Below are 18,414 nucleotides of genomic sequence, written 5' to 3' on the forward strand. Positions count from 1 at the left end.
TTCACTCTTATCAGCATACTGACTCCAGGGAACCTGTGCAGCATACTTTCCCCCTTCTCACCATGTTGCAGCTAAGCCTGCAGGCTAAGGGATTCAGTGGATGGGATTCTCCTGTGGCTGCAGGTCATGGACCAAGATGATCTGACTATTGAGTATCTTTATTTTGATGAGCTCTTTGACTGGCTAAAAGTGAAACACATCAAAGCAGGTGCTCATACAATGGCTAGCTAACCCCTCCCTTCTGCAAATTGTTAGCAGTTGTGTCTTGGCATGCCACCAGTTTGGTCTATTTGGTTGCATGCTGTGTGTTTCTGAAGGCTACAGCAATTCTCAAAACTGTGCCATGTTATCACTGGGATAATTTTGAAAAGAGAGAAGACATAATTAAGGGTATGAGTAGTCCAGAGGGTGGTTAATGATATATTTAATTGTTCATATCTAGGTTGGTGGTTCAAATGCAATCCGAGACTAGAAGATCTCAAGGCAAATTGCTACTATGCAGTTTCTGTGTGTGAAGTGCCAGCAGTGCTGGTTATTTATGGTTTCTCTGACAGGCCTAGGTGGTTTGAGTACAGTTCTTACTGGACACGTGTCCACATTAGCACAGTCAACAGACATGTTAACAGACTCAGCAGAAAGACCATGGATAGAAAGGAGGTGAAGAATTCTGAATGCCCTCATTAGAGCCTAATGTTTTAAGAGCATAAACCATTTCAATGCTGATTAATGTTTTCCCCCGACAATGACATAGCACAGGGTGGCTTTACAGCATCAGTAACACCAGGTGCTGGATGCTATTCCCTTCTCAAACAGCAAAATGTGTGAAGTAACCTCATATCCCAGCACAACATATATTGTGCCATGTCTGCCTAAATCTGCTATGTTGTTGAGGTTCCAGTTATGGCTTATTAACACTTATCAGCTCTCCCTCCTCTCCCTCAGCAATCAAAATACTGGCTTTTGCCAGCAAAGCTGGAAGGTTTCACTCTGCAGCAGAAGACTCTTCAGACTTTTTTTGTGAGGCTGGAAACAAGGCAAGACATTTTTACGATGTAGATGGTATAGATTGACTGTGGCTTCTGGATTCATAATCATTCATCTGCAGCCATTGCTCCGGCAGTAGCTTACTTAAGTTTTTCAATTGAGGCTACTCATCATCTTTCATTTCTTTTGCTGCTGTTGAGCATTATTTGCCGTAGAAGCCCGTGAGAGCTAGAAAAGAACCTAGCAGGTCTCAGGGGAGCTCTTTCTCTCCCGCAGGCTGACTTGGGGGCAGGAAAGGACATTGCTCCATGGATAGACAGATGGGGGGGGTCTGTCCTGTAAAATGAATGGGTGTTCTGTAGCTACAGTGTTTCCCTCAGCGTCTAATTTAACAGAGACGTAGGTTGTTTTCACATCCTGTAAGCTGTAGGTTTTGACTGTATTTTAAATCATTTCACATCTTCCCAATTTGCAGGTAAATTTTTCCCTCAATTTTGTTTCCTTGGGGATACACTGAGGAAATGGGAAATTTTGACTGGCAAGCCCCTTGACTCCCTTGATTCCATATAGCAGAATGAAAATGAGGAAGGAAATGGATACTAGGGTTTCCCTTTCTGCTTCCTCTTGTAAGAATGGCTGTGGTTGATGAACTGTGTTCCATAATGGCTGCTGATGGGAGGAATTTAAAGGGTATATGCAGTGCTTTATTGGTAATGAAAGAGATTCCAGGCCTCAGGCAATGCTTTTACTTTCCTAACTGATGTGGCAAGATCAGAGGTGCTGGGGCTATGAGCTGCCAAACCTCGTGTTGCCTGGGCTCAGCCCTGGCACAAATTAAGCACTGTGTGTATGTTTCATGCTTGAAATGCAGAATTGGCAAGGAGATCTTTTAAGGCCCACTAACTGGATCCCATGGCAATGAAACCATCTGTATGATTTCCCCGGAGTTTCTCTCACTGAGGAATGATGCTCCAAATTTATGTCATCATCTTCCTCCATGCACCCCACGCCACAGATTGAGTCATTGTGCCAAGAACAGCTGATATTGGGCAGTGTTCACGTTGCTCTGCTTTGGAGTTGATGTGGAAGCTGAGGTAGCTGTCTTGCCTCTTCCCATGTGTCACAGTCAGCTGTCTTGGCCTCTTGAGAGGACATCTGAAGGGAAAATACTGAGCGTGGCCAAACAAGGATGTTTGTTGAAGATAGACTCGATACCGTACTGAGGCTGTATCAGTGATATTCCACATGCTTTCTTCATATCTGCCTCACAGGCTTTTCCCCAAACGCAAAAATAAGCCAATGCGCTCCTGAACGCATACCAGTAAGAGACAGGCTGGCTGAGGACAGGGTTCCAGGTGCTGCTGGCACCCTGGATGGTGTGGCCATAGCGGAACAAGACTCCAGCCCTGGTGTTCAGGTGACTGGGCAGCATGATCCCACTGCGGCTCCAGGAGTTGGGCAGCCTGAGCTCCCCTGCCACACACACCCACTTCCCTTGCCCTGAGCCCCATCCCCACTCCACTTCCCTGACTCCTGCACTCCTCCCATCCGAATATCCTGCCCTGGGCTGCCCCCTTCCTCCCTCACTCCATCCTACACTTAAATTTCTTAGAGGTATTGTCCTGTCACAACTCTGCACCCCCAGGGGTAAAAGGGTCAGAAAGTAGGTTGAGGGGTTGCAATAGAATAACACCTGTAAGATATTTGTTACTTTCACCCCTGCTTTTCACCACAGCTTACTTAACTCCATGTGCCCTTCTTATCCTTTTTACTTGCAGCCTTAACTCTTCTCTCCCTTGTCTTGTGCCCTTCAACCTTTGTCTCTTCATTTAGCTAACCCCTATCCTTTTGAAGAAGACTGTTGACCAAACGTGCCATTTGCAAATCAGAACTCTGTATTTTCTGTCCCTTTCTCTGCCTTGTCTGTTTAGACTGAAGGCTTGTCAGGGAGGACTGTTTGTACCTCTGTTTATGCCATGTCTGGCACAAAGGGGTCCTGATCTTGATTGGTGTCTCTGCAATAAATAACATTTATTTTGTAATAATGTGCAGGAGCTCAAAGACAAAGAGCAGCAAAGAGAATGCTATTACTGAGTGCTGGGTGCTCTAAAGGGTTTCTTGAGGCCCTTCTATCACACTTAACTCTGTTGCCGTGGCCCTGTGACACCAGCTTGTTTCCCCAATCCAATCTGCTCCCCACAGCCTAATTGCAGCAGCAGATTTCAGTCTACAGTTACGCCACTTATTCCTTTTACAGGTAGTTTTAGTCTTACAGGATCCCTTTGCAGAACAAACTGTATACATAGATCTAACAAGGTCATTTATTTTCCCATTTCCCATTTTCCTTCTGCTTTATGCTCTTCTGCAAGAAACTTAATTGATATCTAACTATCTTAGCCATCTACAGCACCAGTCAGCATAGTATCTGTAGTCAAAGCCAGCTTCCTTTTTAGCCACAGCAATTCCACAGCAAACAACTTACTAGAGCAGTTTTGGTGGATGGAGTTTTTGTAGCCTTTCCAGGTTTCTAATAAGTTTTAACCACCAAAGAGACAAAACAATTCCAAAGTTGTTTTCCATTTGGGAGGGCATCATTGCTATGAGAGGCTGGTGCCCTTCCAAGATGAATTACAATGATAGGTGGCTTTGCCAGCATATCACAATCACCAAAGATAAGCATCTCTGGTTTATTTTTTAAACAGGTATAACTAAAGAAATAACCGTCTCTATTAAAAATATGTTTGAAATCATTGACAAATGTTTAAAGGTGTTTGTTAGAAAGTGCAAAGATGCTGCTGCTTAGGCTAGATGAGTGCAAACAACTCACTTAGCCTTCCTGTGTGAAGGGTATTGGCGTTTTCCCATCTGTCCTGAGTAAGAGGCAAGCTCATGCCCCATCCCTGGAGTAGAGCAGAGAACAGTGTTAGTCTGATAATCTCTTAGTTCCTCCCCTGGCTCCTTGTGCTGGGAAATGAATAATGGCTGCAGAAATGAGTAACCAAGATTATTTAGGACCAGTCAAGGTTAGGCTCTGGATCATGTCTAACGGTTTTAGAGCCTATTCTTCAAGGCTTAGTCATGTAATCATGGATAAAGGTTTTAGGATTGGAGTCATAAAGCCTATTTATTTAATGAATAGCCATTGAGTGAAATTCAGTAAATTGCATTCATACCAAAGATTCTGCTACTTTGATTTTTAAATGGGCCACTAGCAATTTCCTCTGGTAGTTATTTGACTAAAGTCTGTCTTCTTCCTCTTCTTTTTGATTTCCATTGTGCAGACAAAAACCAAAAAGACCCAGGACAAGGGGGAGCGAAGCCATTTCCGAAATGAGATTAAGGCGCTGAGAAAGGAGTTGAAAGAACGAGAAGAAGCTGCTATGATTGAAATACTTACCCAGGCTAATGTTGTTCTCGCAACAAATACAGGTTAGACTTGCTGTTTCCTCTTTTGCCTTTAGAAATGTTTGATCAAATTAGCTATGATTACAGCTAAGGTTATTCAACACCGATTCATAGCCTCATCAAAGGCTCCATATAGTTCAGAGTGACTCTTACAGAAAATCTGTAATAGTAAAAGCAATGCACGCAATACTGCTGTCTGGTCATCTGTTTTGCTGTTAGAATTATTAAGGTATTTGGAGACGTGATTGTGTTGTAGATGTGTCCAAACTAGCTTTAATCCAGTCGGTGCAAGGACCAACAGCAACAAGGCCTGGGATGATATTATGAGTAAGTTTCCACGGTTTCATGTGGATCTGTATAAACTCATGCTTAGGGCTCTCCCAAATTCACAGACCAGTTCTTGCCCACAGACAACCTGCCAACCTGAAGCAAATCCTAACCAGCAACTATACACCACACCACAGTCACTCTAACTCAGGGACCCATCCATGCAACAAACCTCGTTGCCAGCTCTGCCCACATATCTACACCAACACCACCATTACAGGACCTAACCAGATCAGCCACACCATCGTGGGTTCATTCAGCTGCACATCTACCAATATAATTTATGCCATCATGTCCCAGCAATGCCCCTCTGCTATATACATTGGACAAACTGGACAGTCTCTACATAAAAGAATAAACGCACATAAATCAGATATCAGAAATGGCAATATGCAAAAACCTGTAGGAGAGCACTTCAATCTCCCAGGCCACACAGTAGCAGACTTAAAAGTAGCTATCCTACAGCAAAGAAATTCCAGGACCAGACTCCAAAGAGAAATTTCTGAGCTACAATTCATCTGCAAATTTGACGCCCTCAGCTCAGGCTTAAACAAAGACTGTGAATGGCTGGCTAAATACAAAAGCAGCTTTCCCTCCCTTGGTGTTCACACCTCCAGATCAACTGCTGGTAGTAAGCCTCACCCTTGCTGACTGAGCTAACCTTGTTATCCCCACCCTTGCTCTGGCTTATTTATACCTGGCCCTGCAGATTTCCAAGACCAGCATCTGATGCAGTGAGTCTGTGCTCACGAAAGCTCATGCTCAAAGCTTTTCTGTTAGTCTATAAGGTGCCACAGGACCCTTCATTGCTGTTACAGGTCCAGACTAACACGGCTACCCCTCCGATACTAAGCAATAGAAGTGTCAATTTGATGTGGATTGCATATGAGTCTAGAGACCCCGATTTCAGGGTTGAGGCCCCATTGTGCAAGGCACTTCACACTTAATGAAAAGAGAGTCTCTGCCCGAAATAAACTTATCAACGAATTTTCTGAGTAGTGTTTCTGCAGCATTTTTGGTAGAACTGGTTTTCCTAATCATGCCACAATGTATTCTTGAGAAGACAGGTAGATTAGACAAAGCCTGGCTGGTTTGAGGTTAGAAATACTTTCCGATAATACATCATTAAAGAGAAATCTCAACTCGAATTTCTTTCTAGTTTTGACTGCAGGCTGGATAAAAATCAAGGATTTGGGGGGGGAAAAAAAAGAAAGAAAATTGCATTTTTTAATTTAAATCATTTTTTTAAAAAAATCAATAAAATATTAAATTTCACATTTAAAAATAACAGTTACAATTAAATCTCATTCCAAATATTCTATGTATTCACTTATAGGCTCATAAAAATTAATTAATGGTTTTAGTCTGTGCAGCCTACCTACCAGCTCTTGCTTTTTTGAAAGTTCTTGACTTTCAGATTTTGTTTCTCAGCAGACTGAAAATTAACATGTACAAAGAAAGACACAGGCTGGATAGGATTATTTTTGATCCGTGCTTATGTGGTGGTGGACCTTGGCCAACCACAGCAACAAAGTTTATTAAGACCTGGTCCTAATTTTTTTTAGAAAGAAAGGTGCTTTCAAAAGCAGGGTTTCCTTTCGAATTAAACCCATCTTACATGGCTGTTTTGGCTTTTGAAAACAGCTCTTCTAAAGTGAGACCTCGTGGGAGTATGCAGATGAGGCATGAGGTGTTTAAATCCATGCCTTATTGGCATTTCCAATTAGCCACATTTGCATGCCTCTTGTGAAAGGGGGGGGCAATGTAGATGTAGCTAAGGAGAATATATAGGAAAGGGTGGAGGCAGCATAGAAAGGAACAGCGGTGTGGACAGAAAGAAAAAGGGAAAATGTTGTTCAACGCACACACGCACAGCGTCCTTTATTCCCCAACATTTTTGCCACATAAAAACTGTGGTGGCTTCTGGATGTAAGAGAGACCGTACCTGGGAATATTTTGAAGAAATTAATCTCCTGGGTAAAAAAGGAAAACATGACAAACGTAAGCAGTGCAAGAAGATGATGCAGGGCTGAGATGCTTATTGGGGGAAAATGGTGTGGATGAAAATGTGGATGCGGCTGAGTGGCTCACCTGTTTAGTAATATAAATAATAGCCTTTGCAATGCATCATTCTTCAAGGCTCTCTCGATGCTTTTTAGTATAAGTGTGATTTGACAAGTAAATTCCCCAGGCTGTTTGCTGTTTTGGATGTTGCCAGGAAAAAGAAAAAAGATTTAGCTTAGCTAATCCTTATGGCTTGTTTTATTAGTTAATTAGGTTTCGAATCTATCACCCAAATATACAATACAGAAACTGCAGGAAGAAAATTCTGGAGATGCCAGTTGCCACTGAGTATCATTTTCTTATTTTATATTATGTAATACATGCCCCTTATTTTGGAACATCATGGACTCAGACCGTAACGGTGATCCCATAAGCCTATTCCCTATTTTACTTCATCATAGCTCAGCTTTCTCAAGGGAACCCCCGGCCTATACTTGTTTTCTCAAAAAAGCAGAAATAACAGTGAGTTCAGTGGGACTTACTCCAAAGTTAAGTGCACTCTGAGCACAGTAGTCTTCACTTTCTGGGTAAATTGATTTAGATCAATGATTTTTTTTTGGTAGTTTAAATCACCTTGATTTAAATCAATCCACCCTGTTTGGTTGCTTAGTGCAGAGGGCAGAAGGGAAGTGAGTGCATTTTCTCTGCTTTGGTGAGGTAATGGAGCATATTGTTCTGTGGTTTTAATTATGTGCTGTTGTTGTTGTTGTTGTTTTTAAGGTGCTCCAGAGGCCTTTGGGCCTGAATGTCAAAGCAGAAACTGGCAAATAGCAAGTCCCTTTATTTTTCCATGTGGACCACACATTTGAAATTGTGAATCTCCACAGAGAGCCAGCATCTTTGTTACTTGCCTTTAACAGCAATTAATTTGTAAGGGGTTTTATAAGTTTGTTTGTGGTCTTATTCTCTCCTTCCAAGATGTGTTAATTCTCTCTTGATTTCTCCTTTGATTAGGTACTTCCTCTGATGGGCCACTGAAATTACTTCCTGAAAATCACTTTGATCTGGTGGTGATAGATGAATGTGCTCAGGCACTAGAAGCAAGCTGCTGGATACCTCTGCTGAAGGCCAGAAAGTGTATCCTGGCTGGGGATCACAAACAGCTGCCTCCCACAATCATATCTAACAAGTAAGCAGCATTTCACAGCTTTAGAATCTGCCATTAATTCAGGCAAAATTGACAAACTTTGCAAAGATTCATGATGTGCACCCCTTCATTGGAATAATATATATTAAATGGCCTGAATTTAATATACATTCATGAACGAATATGTATATGTTGTATCAGACTTTCATTACAGGATGAGACAATGCTAGGGAATTTTACATTCTGGTGACCAAATGAAGTATTACAAAGGCACTGAACTTTTGTATTATCTGAGATGCATGCAGATGGAGCATCTTGTGATAATGTGTGAATACTATAGAAACAAATAATAAACTACTTGTAAGATGGTAGCAGGATCAGTCATCTTGCTTAGGGATGTGGTGGTCTTCTGTTGAATTAACTTTTTAAAAGGCATTTGAACTGTGCATTAAGCTGCTGTTGTTTCAGTGTAGCAAGTGCTAATTCCACCAAGATGTAGGCATAACACTCGTGTCAGAACTTGGGATAGTGACATGGAAATCCTGCAGGAAACTAGAAGGAGCCAGGTTTGTAAGGAAAAAAATTAAGTGGGTATTATTGTTTGAGTTATTAGTAAATGCAAATCCCAGGAATCAGTTAAATATGATGTCATGTGACATGCAGACTTCATTTGCCGTTGGGTCGAACATAAGCTTAGATGACTCCATTTTGATGCATGCAATGGGCTTGTATTAGAGCAAGGGAGGTTTAGGATGGACATTAGGAAAAATTTCCTAACTGTCAAGGTGGTTAAGTACTGGAATGAATTGCTTACAGTGCTTATAGAATCTCCAGTATTGGAGATATTTATCCTACCTGTTCTAAAATATCTAACGGGGATGATAAAGGTGGTGCTTGGTCCTGCCCTGAGGGCCAGGGACTGGATTTGATCACCTTTTGAGGTCCCTTCCAGTTCAAGTATTCTATGGTTCTGTGATTCTGTGTAGCCTGTGCAAACGGAAAGAGTTATGGTTGCTTTGGCAGCTTTAATTTTGAATTTCTGGACGTTTATGTGATGATAATGTGTCCTTTCCTTGCCTTTAGCTGCAGTTTAGTACAATATATACAAGCATTTGAGATCTTGAAAGCAAAAGAAAGAATGAAGAGCAAATCAGTCTGCTGTAGGAACTAAAAAGAGACCAAAAAAGGAAGAGGAGGATCAGTGTGGAGAGTTGTTATAAACTGGCTAACTGAAATGTGGAGCTGGCATAGTGAGCAGTGAAGGGAAGAACTTGGAGACCTTAAGGGGAAAGAGAACCACTCGCAGCAGCTAGACGCATGTCAGTGGAAGATGTGCTTAGGAGCATGAAGGAACAGCTAGTTTATGTGATTTTTCTTGAGTTTACAATGACAGTGTGTCCTTGTACTCGTGTATTAAGGCCCTAAGTAAGCAAAACACTTTCTGGCTTAAAGTTAGGCACCTGCTTAAGTCTAGGTCTATTCAGCAAGGCCTTCAAGCATGTCTCACTGTTAGCGTGCTTAAAATTAAGCATCTGTTTAAGTGTTTTGAAGGAATGGGCCCTTAATCGGCATTTGAATGGGATTGATCTAAAGCCTTTTGTACTCAATTGGAGTCTTTCATTTCAGAGAAATCCTGAGAATGCAATGTGAGATCAGTTGATGCTGTCTGTCCTTCCATCCTGATCAGGCCTGCTGATGAAGGTGGGGGAGGGAGGGCAAAAGGGGCAGTTGCCCCAGGGCCTGGCAATTCAGAGGAGCTCCAGGCACCTTTGGAAAGCCATGAAGCATCGTGCTGCTGGTCTGTGTGCAGTGGGAGGGGAAGGCAGGACTGACTGCCCTAAGTCCCTCCCCATTCCATCATTGGCCCCACCCCTCCCACCTTGCCCCCACGGCCCATGACTGCTATTGGTGCCACTGATCCTGCTCCATCAGAGGCTCAAACTTTTCCTTTCCGCTCTGTGTAACAGATACTTGCCCTCTTTCCTTCCATCAGTCAAAGTTCAGATTCAAAAGAATTTAATTTATTGCTTGGCTTCTTTGGTTGGGTTGAATATCTGTTATGAACTACTGCTGCTTTATTAAAAACTGAAAGATTTACCTGGGGCACTGGGGTCCTTCAGGGATGGAAGAGTGGTGCATGTGTGTATCAGAGCAAGGGGTTTGGAGGTGAGGGGTCTCAAAGCAGGGGATTTTGAGACTATGTGCTGTGCAGGAGTCAGGGCAAGGGGTTGGGATAAGCTGTATACTAAATTGCGTGGTCCTAGCTCTTACCATTTAGGAGGAGTTTCTTGAAAAATGGACTCATGGATGGACAGGTGGACACAGACAGAAGGATGCATAAACTCTCAAATATATAGTAGATTAGGTCTAATTTACACAACTCTTAATAAATCACAGACATTGTTTTTAATATCCTTTCCCAATAATAATTTCCTGCATACTGCTTCCTAGATTGTGCATTGCTATGTTTGCCAATGTTAACATATAAACATTAGTTTGATTTTATGCAAATGATAGGTGTGGGTCCTTTCACTGTATATTACCAGCTAGCTGCATGCATGGCCTACCACATATGGAAACATGAGCAAAGGAGCTAATTTCATATGCAGAAATATGTACACTTTTGACATTAATTGGTATTAGAGTAGCATCTAGACAGCCATTTGAAATGTGAGCCTCAATACTAGATTCTGCACATATACCTAATAATAAACAATCTCTGCTTCATAGCGCGGACACTGTAAGTAGATCAGACTAGAAATGGGGTGAGAGGAATTACTACCCTTATTTTAGAGAGTGACTAGATTTTCAAGTGTTTTAGGTACCTGAGGAAGGAGACAGGTGATTAATGGGATTTACAAAGCATCAAAGGTTAGGTGCCTAACTCTCTCTGCCGTCAATTTATATCAAATTTGCATTTCAGTTTATACTCAATTAAATTTTAGACTGTTGCTGTTTTTGAAGTTTCTCTAACTGGTAGGGTATGTTTGAATTTTACAAAACTACTGTAGGTGAAGAACAAAATCTTGAAATAAAAGTTTCAAGGGACTTACGCTTAAACAGGTACATAAATCCTATTCTGTTTTTATTAAAATTGTTTTAGTGGCATAAATCCTTCTCACTTATAACATTAATAATGAAAAAGTTATTTAGACTTCTGGTACATTAACAAAGATATTATGAATGTCTTCACACAAGCAGACCCAAATTTTCAAAAATGTGAGCCTCGTGTTAGGTTTCTCGGTTCATATTTCAGCACTGAAGGTTGAATTTTCAAAAGCAACTGGGAATACAAGTTTCATTGCAATTTGGATTTTCTAAAGCAGCTAGGAATACAAGTTGGTTGAAGCATTTCAGCTATTATGACTTGAGGGAGTTTAAGTGTATTGGGAAGAGGAGCTGGTTTCAAATATAGTACAGGCTCTTTTCTTATATGTTTTCTTGTTTGCTGTGTCTACAAGTGTCCCCTCCTTTTAGAGGGGGCATGTTAATGAGGGAGGTCAGAAGATGCTAATGAGATGCTGACAAGAATATGCAGCGCCTCATTAGCATAATTGCAACCATGTGCACTTCCAAAGTGCTGCTTTCAGAACACTGCCTCCCATGTAGACAGGAGCCTTTCAAAAGGACCCCCTTGATTTCAAAAGCCGCTTCTTCCTATTTGTTTTAGGGAAAAGGGGCTTTTGAAGTCAGGGGGGTCCTTTCAAAAGGCTCCTGTCTACACAGGCAACAGCGCTCTGGAAATGGCACTTTCGAATTGCATGTGGCTGCCATTATGCTAATGAGGCTCTGCATATTCATGTCAGTGCCTCATTAGCATCTTCCCACTTCTCTCATTAACATGCCCCCTCCAAAAGGAGGGGGCATGTGTACACACAACTGTTTTCTCACAGTCAGGAGATAAGTGAGGATCTGGATTTATCTTATCAGCATAAGTGAGATTTTTCAGAGTGAAACTTCTTGTCAGGAAAAAAATAAAACCCTGTGCAAACATTGAAATTCTGCTAACAGTTGGGAAGCAAATAAAAATAAACAAGTACAGAAATAAAACAAACCCACAACATTTCATGTGTCTGACAAAGTGGGGTTTTGCTTGCAAAAGGCTATGCGCAAATAAATCTATTAGTCTTTAAGATGTCACAGGACTCCTTGTTGTTTTTGTGGATACAGACTAACACGGCTATTGTGGAAACCATCTTGTATAAAAGCCATTTCACATCCCTTACTTCTGCACGTACACAAGAGCCTGTACTTTCCTTGACCTGTTTGGGAATAGCAGGGAGGATGAGCTCTATGGAATGCATTAATGGACTCTTTGGAGTTATGGCTCCAGCTCCCTGGTACCTGTGTCTCTCTGCTGATAACGGTTTCTCTTTGAGAAGTGATTTACGATTCTCTACCTCATTGCCTCGGACACTGGGCTTTGTTTGTGTAAGGGTATAAAATACTAGAGTTGGCTGCATCAAGCAGCCTTGCTGGACCCGGTTTTACTACTGTCCAGTTTGGCTCATCTGTTGCCTTATTGAATTCAATAAAGCTGAATGTTAGCCACCTAAACACAGAGAAGTCTTCTGCTTCAACACTATAATGTTCCCTATAATACTTGTCCCCCTTAAGCCCTTCAGAAGACTGTAAAATAAGAACATACAGAACTAACAACATATAAATAAAAAGTCTGATTTAAATGGAAAATTAAATTAGTTTTTGAAAATAATCATAATGTGACTAAAAAGTGATTTAATTTTTTTATAAATTGTGTTTTGTATTGAGTCTGGCAAAGGGTTTGCTTGACTTCTCTCTCCACACTGCCGATTAGAGTATCTAGCTCTGTGTGATGGATTTAGATGGTCTCTTGTTAGTTCGTGCATTCTTTTCCCTTATGAAATTCTGTCACTGTGGTTCCGCATTTATTTATGTAAAATAGGAGTGCAGTAGTAAGCCTACTAAGAGGAAGCGGTGCTAGTTATTGTGCACACAGCCCCAATTATAAAATTACAATACGTACAGTACATGTTTTAAGAACGGTTACATTACATGGGAGATCTGCTGCTGGTGTAAATTGCCGTGGCTTCAAGTGGACTACGGTGGCTTATACTTGCCAAGGATATGCCCCAATAATTTAAAAAAAGTGTTTTGAGTTACTGCACTTTTTTAAAAAGATGAAAGGATTAGGTACTTGGTACACCACAACCTGAGTAAGGGAGTTATTTTCATAACGTGGCAGCCCAAATGAGGAAAATAGACATTTGTAACCTGACTTACATTTCAGAGTAGAGAACCTCTCCTGTGTATATATATGTCAGGCAGACAGAACAACTCAAAGCAGGGTGCTAAAAGATTATTGTAAATACAGGGAAAGCAATCCCTCATCTTGGAACAATAGGTTCTGATCTGAACATAAATCCTGAGACAGTTATGCAATGCATCCAGATCTCAGACAACCCGCCAGCTCTCCCAGCATTAGCCTGGTTCTTAGCAACAGGAGTTAGGCTATGTGTAGAGTATCTATGTAGTCCCTATGTCTGGTAGGGATGCATAAAACTGACCTATCGAGTTGGCAGTTGACACGTGTACTCCTTGTGTCTTGCAAGGAGTAAGGGAGGTCATCAGGAGAAACTTCTTCTTTAGTGAGGACGACTGCGTAAGTCAATTGCAGATACATTGATTCTAGCTATGCAATTGCCATAACTAGAATTGTATATTTGCAATTGACTTACATTCTCTAATGTAAATGTAGCCTTAGTGAGCAACTGGGAAGCTTGGCTTGAATGTCTGAATTCTATTCTCAGCTTTTGCTGTTGTCTTGCTTCATGAGCTTTTTTTTTTTTGGCCGAGTCGTTTGTGCCTCCGTGTTTCAGTTTCCTCATCTGTAAAATGAGGATAAGGATGCTTAAGTACATCAAAGATGTATTAGCAGGATTAATTCCTTAGAGCCAGATAATGAGCTGCTCACTCCCAGCCATGAGCAGTTCCATGACTGAGTGGACCCTCCAACGTCAGTGGCACTGTTCATGTGAGCGGCAGCTTCTCAGATAGAGCAAGGGGCTTGCAAGCTCGCCCTTCCAGTTTTCTGGCAAATTTGGAAGCCTTTTACAAGTGCAATGTATTAGTATTAAAACCTGCCTGAAAAACTTCAACATATGTAAATAGCTGGGTTTGAATTGTATGAAGTGCTTTTATGGGCAACAGAATTTGGATCAGATTACGTATCGTAGAATTGTAGAGGTTGTTTTACTGGACAGAGCCACATCATTAGGAATTTTCAGATGATATCTGTACTTGTTTAAATAATTTGGGCCAAAGAAGAAACTGCCAAGCCCATTGCACTCTGACTGAATGGGTCTGATCCTCAGCTTGTGTAAGTTGCTATTCCTTCAGTGGAACTAGGCTGATTTACATTTTTCAAGATGTTGAACTGTAACAAAGATACTTAGCAGGTTTGTGGTGTTTCAAGGTGCTTCAGCTTCACGTTTTATTCTGCACTTGTGGCATGCAGGTACCCTGATATAGTTAGCTGCATCATTGAATCACAGAGTTGGAAGAGACCTCAGGAGGTCCTCAAATCCAATCCCCTGCTCAAACAGGACTAATCCCAAGTAAATCATCCCAGAAAGGGCTTTGTTGAGATGGGATTTAACAGTTTCCAGAGATGGTGATTCCACCACTTTTCTATGTAACCCGTAATTTCTCATGTACTGGTTTCAATACCAACACAGCAGGCAAAATCAAGATTAGAACCTAAGCCTCTAGACTTTCAGCCCAGGGCCCAATGTATTAGTGGTTCTGCAGTGATTTCATATTGCAGATCACTGAAGGTAAGGCTCCTCTCATAGACCTGGCCTCTTACTCTGTCTTATACCTTTCCTGTGGCACATGAAAAAGCTATGTGAAATAGATACGATAAAGCTGGACCACCTTTCATGTGATGGGTGCCTATGTTTGGGAGTATCCCCCAAATTTTGTATCTTTGCTGTTTGCTTTGCTCTCACCTGTCCCTTGGATTTTATACCTCTAAGTTTCCCCTCTTTGATCCCTGACCTCCAGTAATACTGACTTCCTTTCTGTTCCCTTTCAACAGTCTCATGACTGCCTGTGCCAATAGCCTTCTCTATCTCTGCTTATATAATAGGAGACAGTTTTTCACCCTATCAAGACACCATCTATTTACAGATGCCATTAGAAAGTTGTTTGTTCCTTTGCCTGAATGCCTTAAAGTGTGTATCCCTCTGCTTTGAGTTTTCATTTAACTTTGTGATGAATCCCTCATGATTTTCACCATTTTCCCCTTATGTGTGTACATGTTTACATGTTCATGACGTTTAATTTGTTCCCATTCCATCATTTGTGTTATTTTGCTAGTTAGTTGTTGCAGAGTCTCAAAGTGCCTAGCCATTGACTTATATTTAGAGTTTTGTAGCAACCTTCATCATTTTTCCCCCAAGCTCTTACAGTACAAATAATTGGACTCTATGAAACATAAGAAAGGGAACGGATGGGTGGAAGCCAAATATCCAGTGTGCATCCTTGTAAACAACTTTGCAGTAAAAATTCTTGTTACCTTAGCTTCTTGTGGGCCAATATTCAAGTCCTCTGAATTAGAAGCGTTAGCACTATTTGGATGCTGTGGCACCCAAAGTCCTGGTTTAGGTTTAATAGAGTTAACATAAAATAGAGCAGAGAGAATGTGTCTCTAAGTCATTATTGTTAACGTATTTACATCTCTCAAGTTACCAGTAATTATGCTCTAAGGAGCTTACTGTATTAAACAACGTCACTGTTAAAGACATCAGCAGTACTCTGTGACCAGTAGCCCCACTTGCTGTTCAGGCAGAATACCAACCATGAGCTTGAACTTGCACCTAGGAGTACAGCTCCTGGTGAAAGGAGTCACATTGACTTCAGACTGCTTGGAGGATCAGATTTACAAAGGGAAAGAACTCATTTTTTTCTAGTACATTGTTTGAAAAATAAACAAGATGTGTTCAATAGCTTCTTTTCATCAGGATTCATAATAATAAAATTGTGTGCCAAATGCATTAGCTTTTGCATTTAACTAGGAGGGTTATCAATCCAATGTTTGTCAGCTAATCCAATATAGCTACTGGACTCCACTCACATCTTTATTCCTTACAAACAAATGCTGACAAAGGGTTTCTTTAAAAATCTGTAAAGTTAGAACATTTCAGAGGATTTAGAATGCATTTAAAAGAAGTATTCAGCATGACACAATTATTTCTCCAGTAAAAACAGAGAACATTAATATTTCTGTTAACACAAGATTCTTTCCATCACTTCTGTGACTCACTTTAGTATATTGAAATGGTGTCTAGCGGCCTGTAGAATTAACTGCTGGGAAAACAATGCCAAGATTTGAGCAACACACTAATTTTCAAGATAGTGAACTTCGCCTTGATTAGAGCGGCCCAGTTGTTCTAGCCACAGGAATAACATGACACCAGTATATATAATGGGGTTATCTGTAGGATAAGATTTACAAACTACAGGTTTAAATTGTGATTTATAAGCAGAAGTGTGGGCTTAATAATATGTGGAAGCTTCATTACGCAGGATATGCCTTGTAACACCGTCCTTTTTTGCAGTACAAATAAGCGTTAGCATGGGAAATATTGGTTTTTATGGCTTTCACATCTAAGAGCTCAACAGTTCATGCAGAAAGACATCAGATATGTGTAGGATCATTGCCATGATGTACTGAATCAGCCGTACTTAAGCAGGAGGTTTTATTAATTGAAACCTCTACAGCTACAGGATTTTATGCACCTTGTGTTCTATCCATGTGTACTTATCATGGGACCATTTCCTCTCTGGAACACTCTGTAGCACGTAGCAGCAATAGATGATATTACAGCTATTGCTGTCTGTTTCACCCCCCGCCATACTATACAGTAGATAGCCGTGTGCTTTTTCACTTGGAAGTTGAGGGCTAGACTTTTGATTCTGGCTGTGGGAGATCAGACCCCTCTCTTATACCATGGCATGTACTACCTGGTCTTTGGTTCTGGGTGCAGAGGATGAAGTGGGAAATAGGTAGTCTTTCCTTCTTCCCCGCTACAACCCTCTGCCCCCCGTATCCCAGCCAGAAGAGTTTAGTTGGCTTAGAGACAGGCATTGATTTGCTGCAGGGATAGCCCACCAAATTTTTACCCTTGGTTGATTATGGAGGGGGAATATAACTCTCCGAGAACGTTTCCCTCTCTATGCTACTTCTAGGTTTCCACAGTGGTGGAATGTCCCTTAAGGACTGTGTCCCTGGGAAACAATCTAGTCCAAAGCACGTGAAACGCTGTGGTTATTAAAACTCTCCAGGACGCTATTCCCAATTTAGAGCTCGCTCCAGAACCATTGAGTCAATGTAAAAAGAGTCCCATTGACTTCAGTGAACTTCACGTGCATCTCCTTGTCGGGGCACTTCTTGATATTCTTCCTAGATGTTTGCTTTTCACTTCATTCCAGTCAGTCCATTATGCTCTTCAAATATTTGCAGATAATTCTCATATATCTGCCTCGTGTTGTGGCCTAGATAAACTGAGACCTGTTTCGCTCTTCCAATCATTTGTCGTAAATCAATCTGTATTTTTCTGCCACTGCGCTTCTTTGAAATCATCCCAGTTTTACGGCCGTTATCTTCCTCCTCACAAGTAGATGTATTTAGAGTTGGCGTCTTAACAAATTTGCTTTCTTTTAATCAGTGACTGCCAAATATTGGGCCTTTAACTTTTTGTGTCTAGACACTACAGATCCAAACAATAAGCTGCACCACATTTTTATTGCAGTTATATATCTTATTCTTGCTGTACTTTCAAAGGAAAACAACTATGGGGGAGGGAATCACTACAGTACATTAACTAGCATGCCTATCTTCATAGCAGTTTCAGAACTCTTTCTCTGATACAGCACAATATAAAACAAAATGTTGAATCGACTGAAACTGACAATACCATGAGAGATCTAATCCTGTTGCATGGATATTGCTGTAGTTGTGCGAACTATGCCAAAGTAATTTACTGATTGATAAATTAGTGTTTTGAACTCTCTTTATGTTTGGAAGTACTGTTATGGATGGAGGAGCCAAGGCCCAGAGAGGTTAAATGACAACCTTGGGCTTGTTCAGAAGAGCCAGGTACTGAACTAGGAACTAAACCCAGCTCTCTCGTCTGCCAGAGACGAGACCATCTTTACAAAAGTAGCCAGGGAATTAAAATGTATTGGCTACAAGCTTAGAATGGTATTTAATTTTACAGATGGTAGTACAAAATGAAGAGAGGAAGCTGTAGCTTCATCCTTTCAGAAGCCCTAAGGTAGTGTCCCTTTTAAAAAATATAAATGTAAATTCAATAACCTTATTTATTCCTAGCAGTGCTAATTATTTCTTTCATGGACGAGCATCTGGAGGTGGAGTCACACCGTAGGGTAGACCACGGCAGCCTTTTTTATCTAGGAAAGATGCTAATAGTTAAGTTAGAGAACTTCTGTTAAGAGCCAACTGATGAAGGCTTGCTAAAGATATCCCTGCTTTTGTGCCCTCC

General features: G+C 41.1%; 1 protein-coding gene across 1 annotated transcript in view; it reads left to right on the top strand.

The window, feature by feature from the left end:
- Positions 1–18,414, top strand: part of IGHMBP2 (immunoglobulin mu DNA binding protein 2) — a 76,124-nt gene that overhangs the window by 31,799 nt on the left and 25,911 nt on the right. Inside the window, exons 7-8 of the mRNA XM_074997937.1 lie at positions 4,266–4,413; positions 7,735–7,909. Of these exons, the coding sequence (XP_074854038.1) occupies positions 4,266–4,413; positions 7,735–7,909 (323 nt within the window). The remainder of the gene's footprint in view (positions 1–4,265; positions 4,414–7,734; positions 7,910–18,414) is intronic.

The sequence above is a fragment of the Carettochelys insculpta genome, chromosome 6 (assembly GCF_033958435.1).
Source record: "Carettochelys insculpta isolate YL-2023 chromosome 6, ASM3395843v1, whole genome shotgun sequence".
NCBI classification, from domain to species: domain Eukaryota; kingdom Metazoa; phylum Chordata; order Testudines; family Carettochelyidae; genus Carettochelys; species Carettochelys insculpta.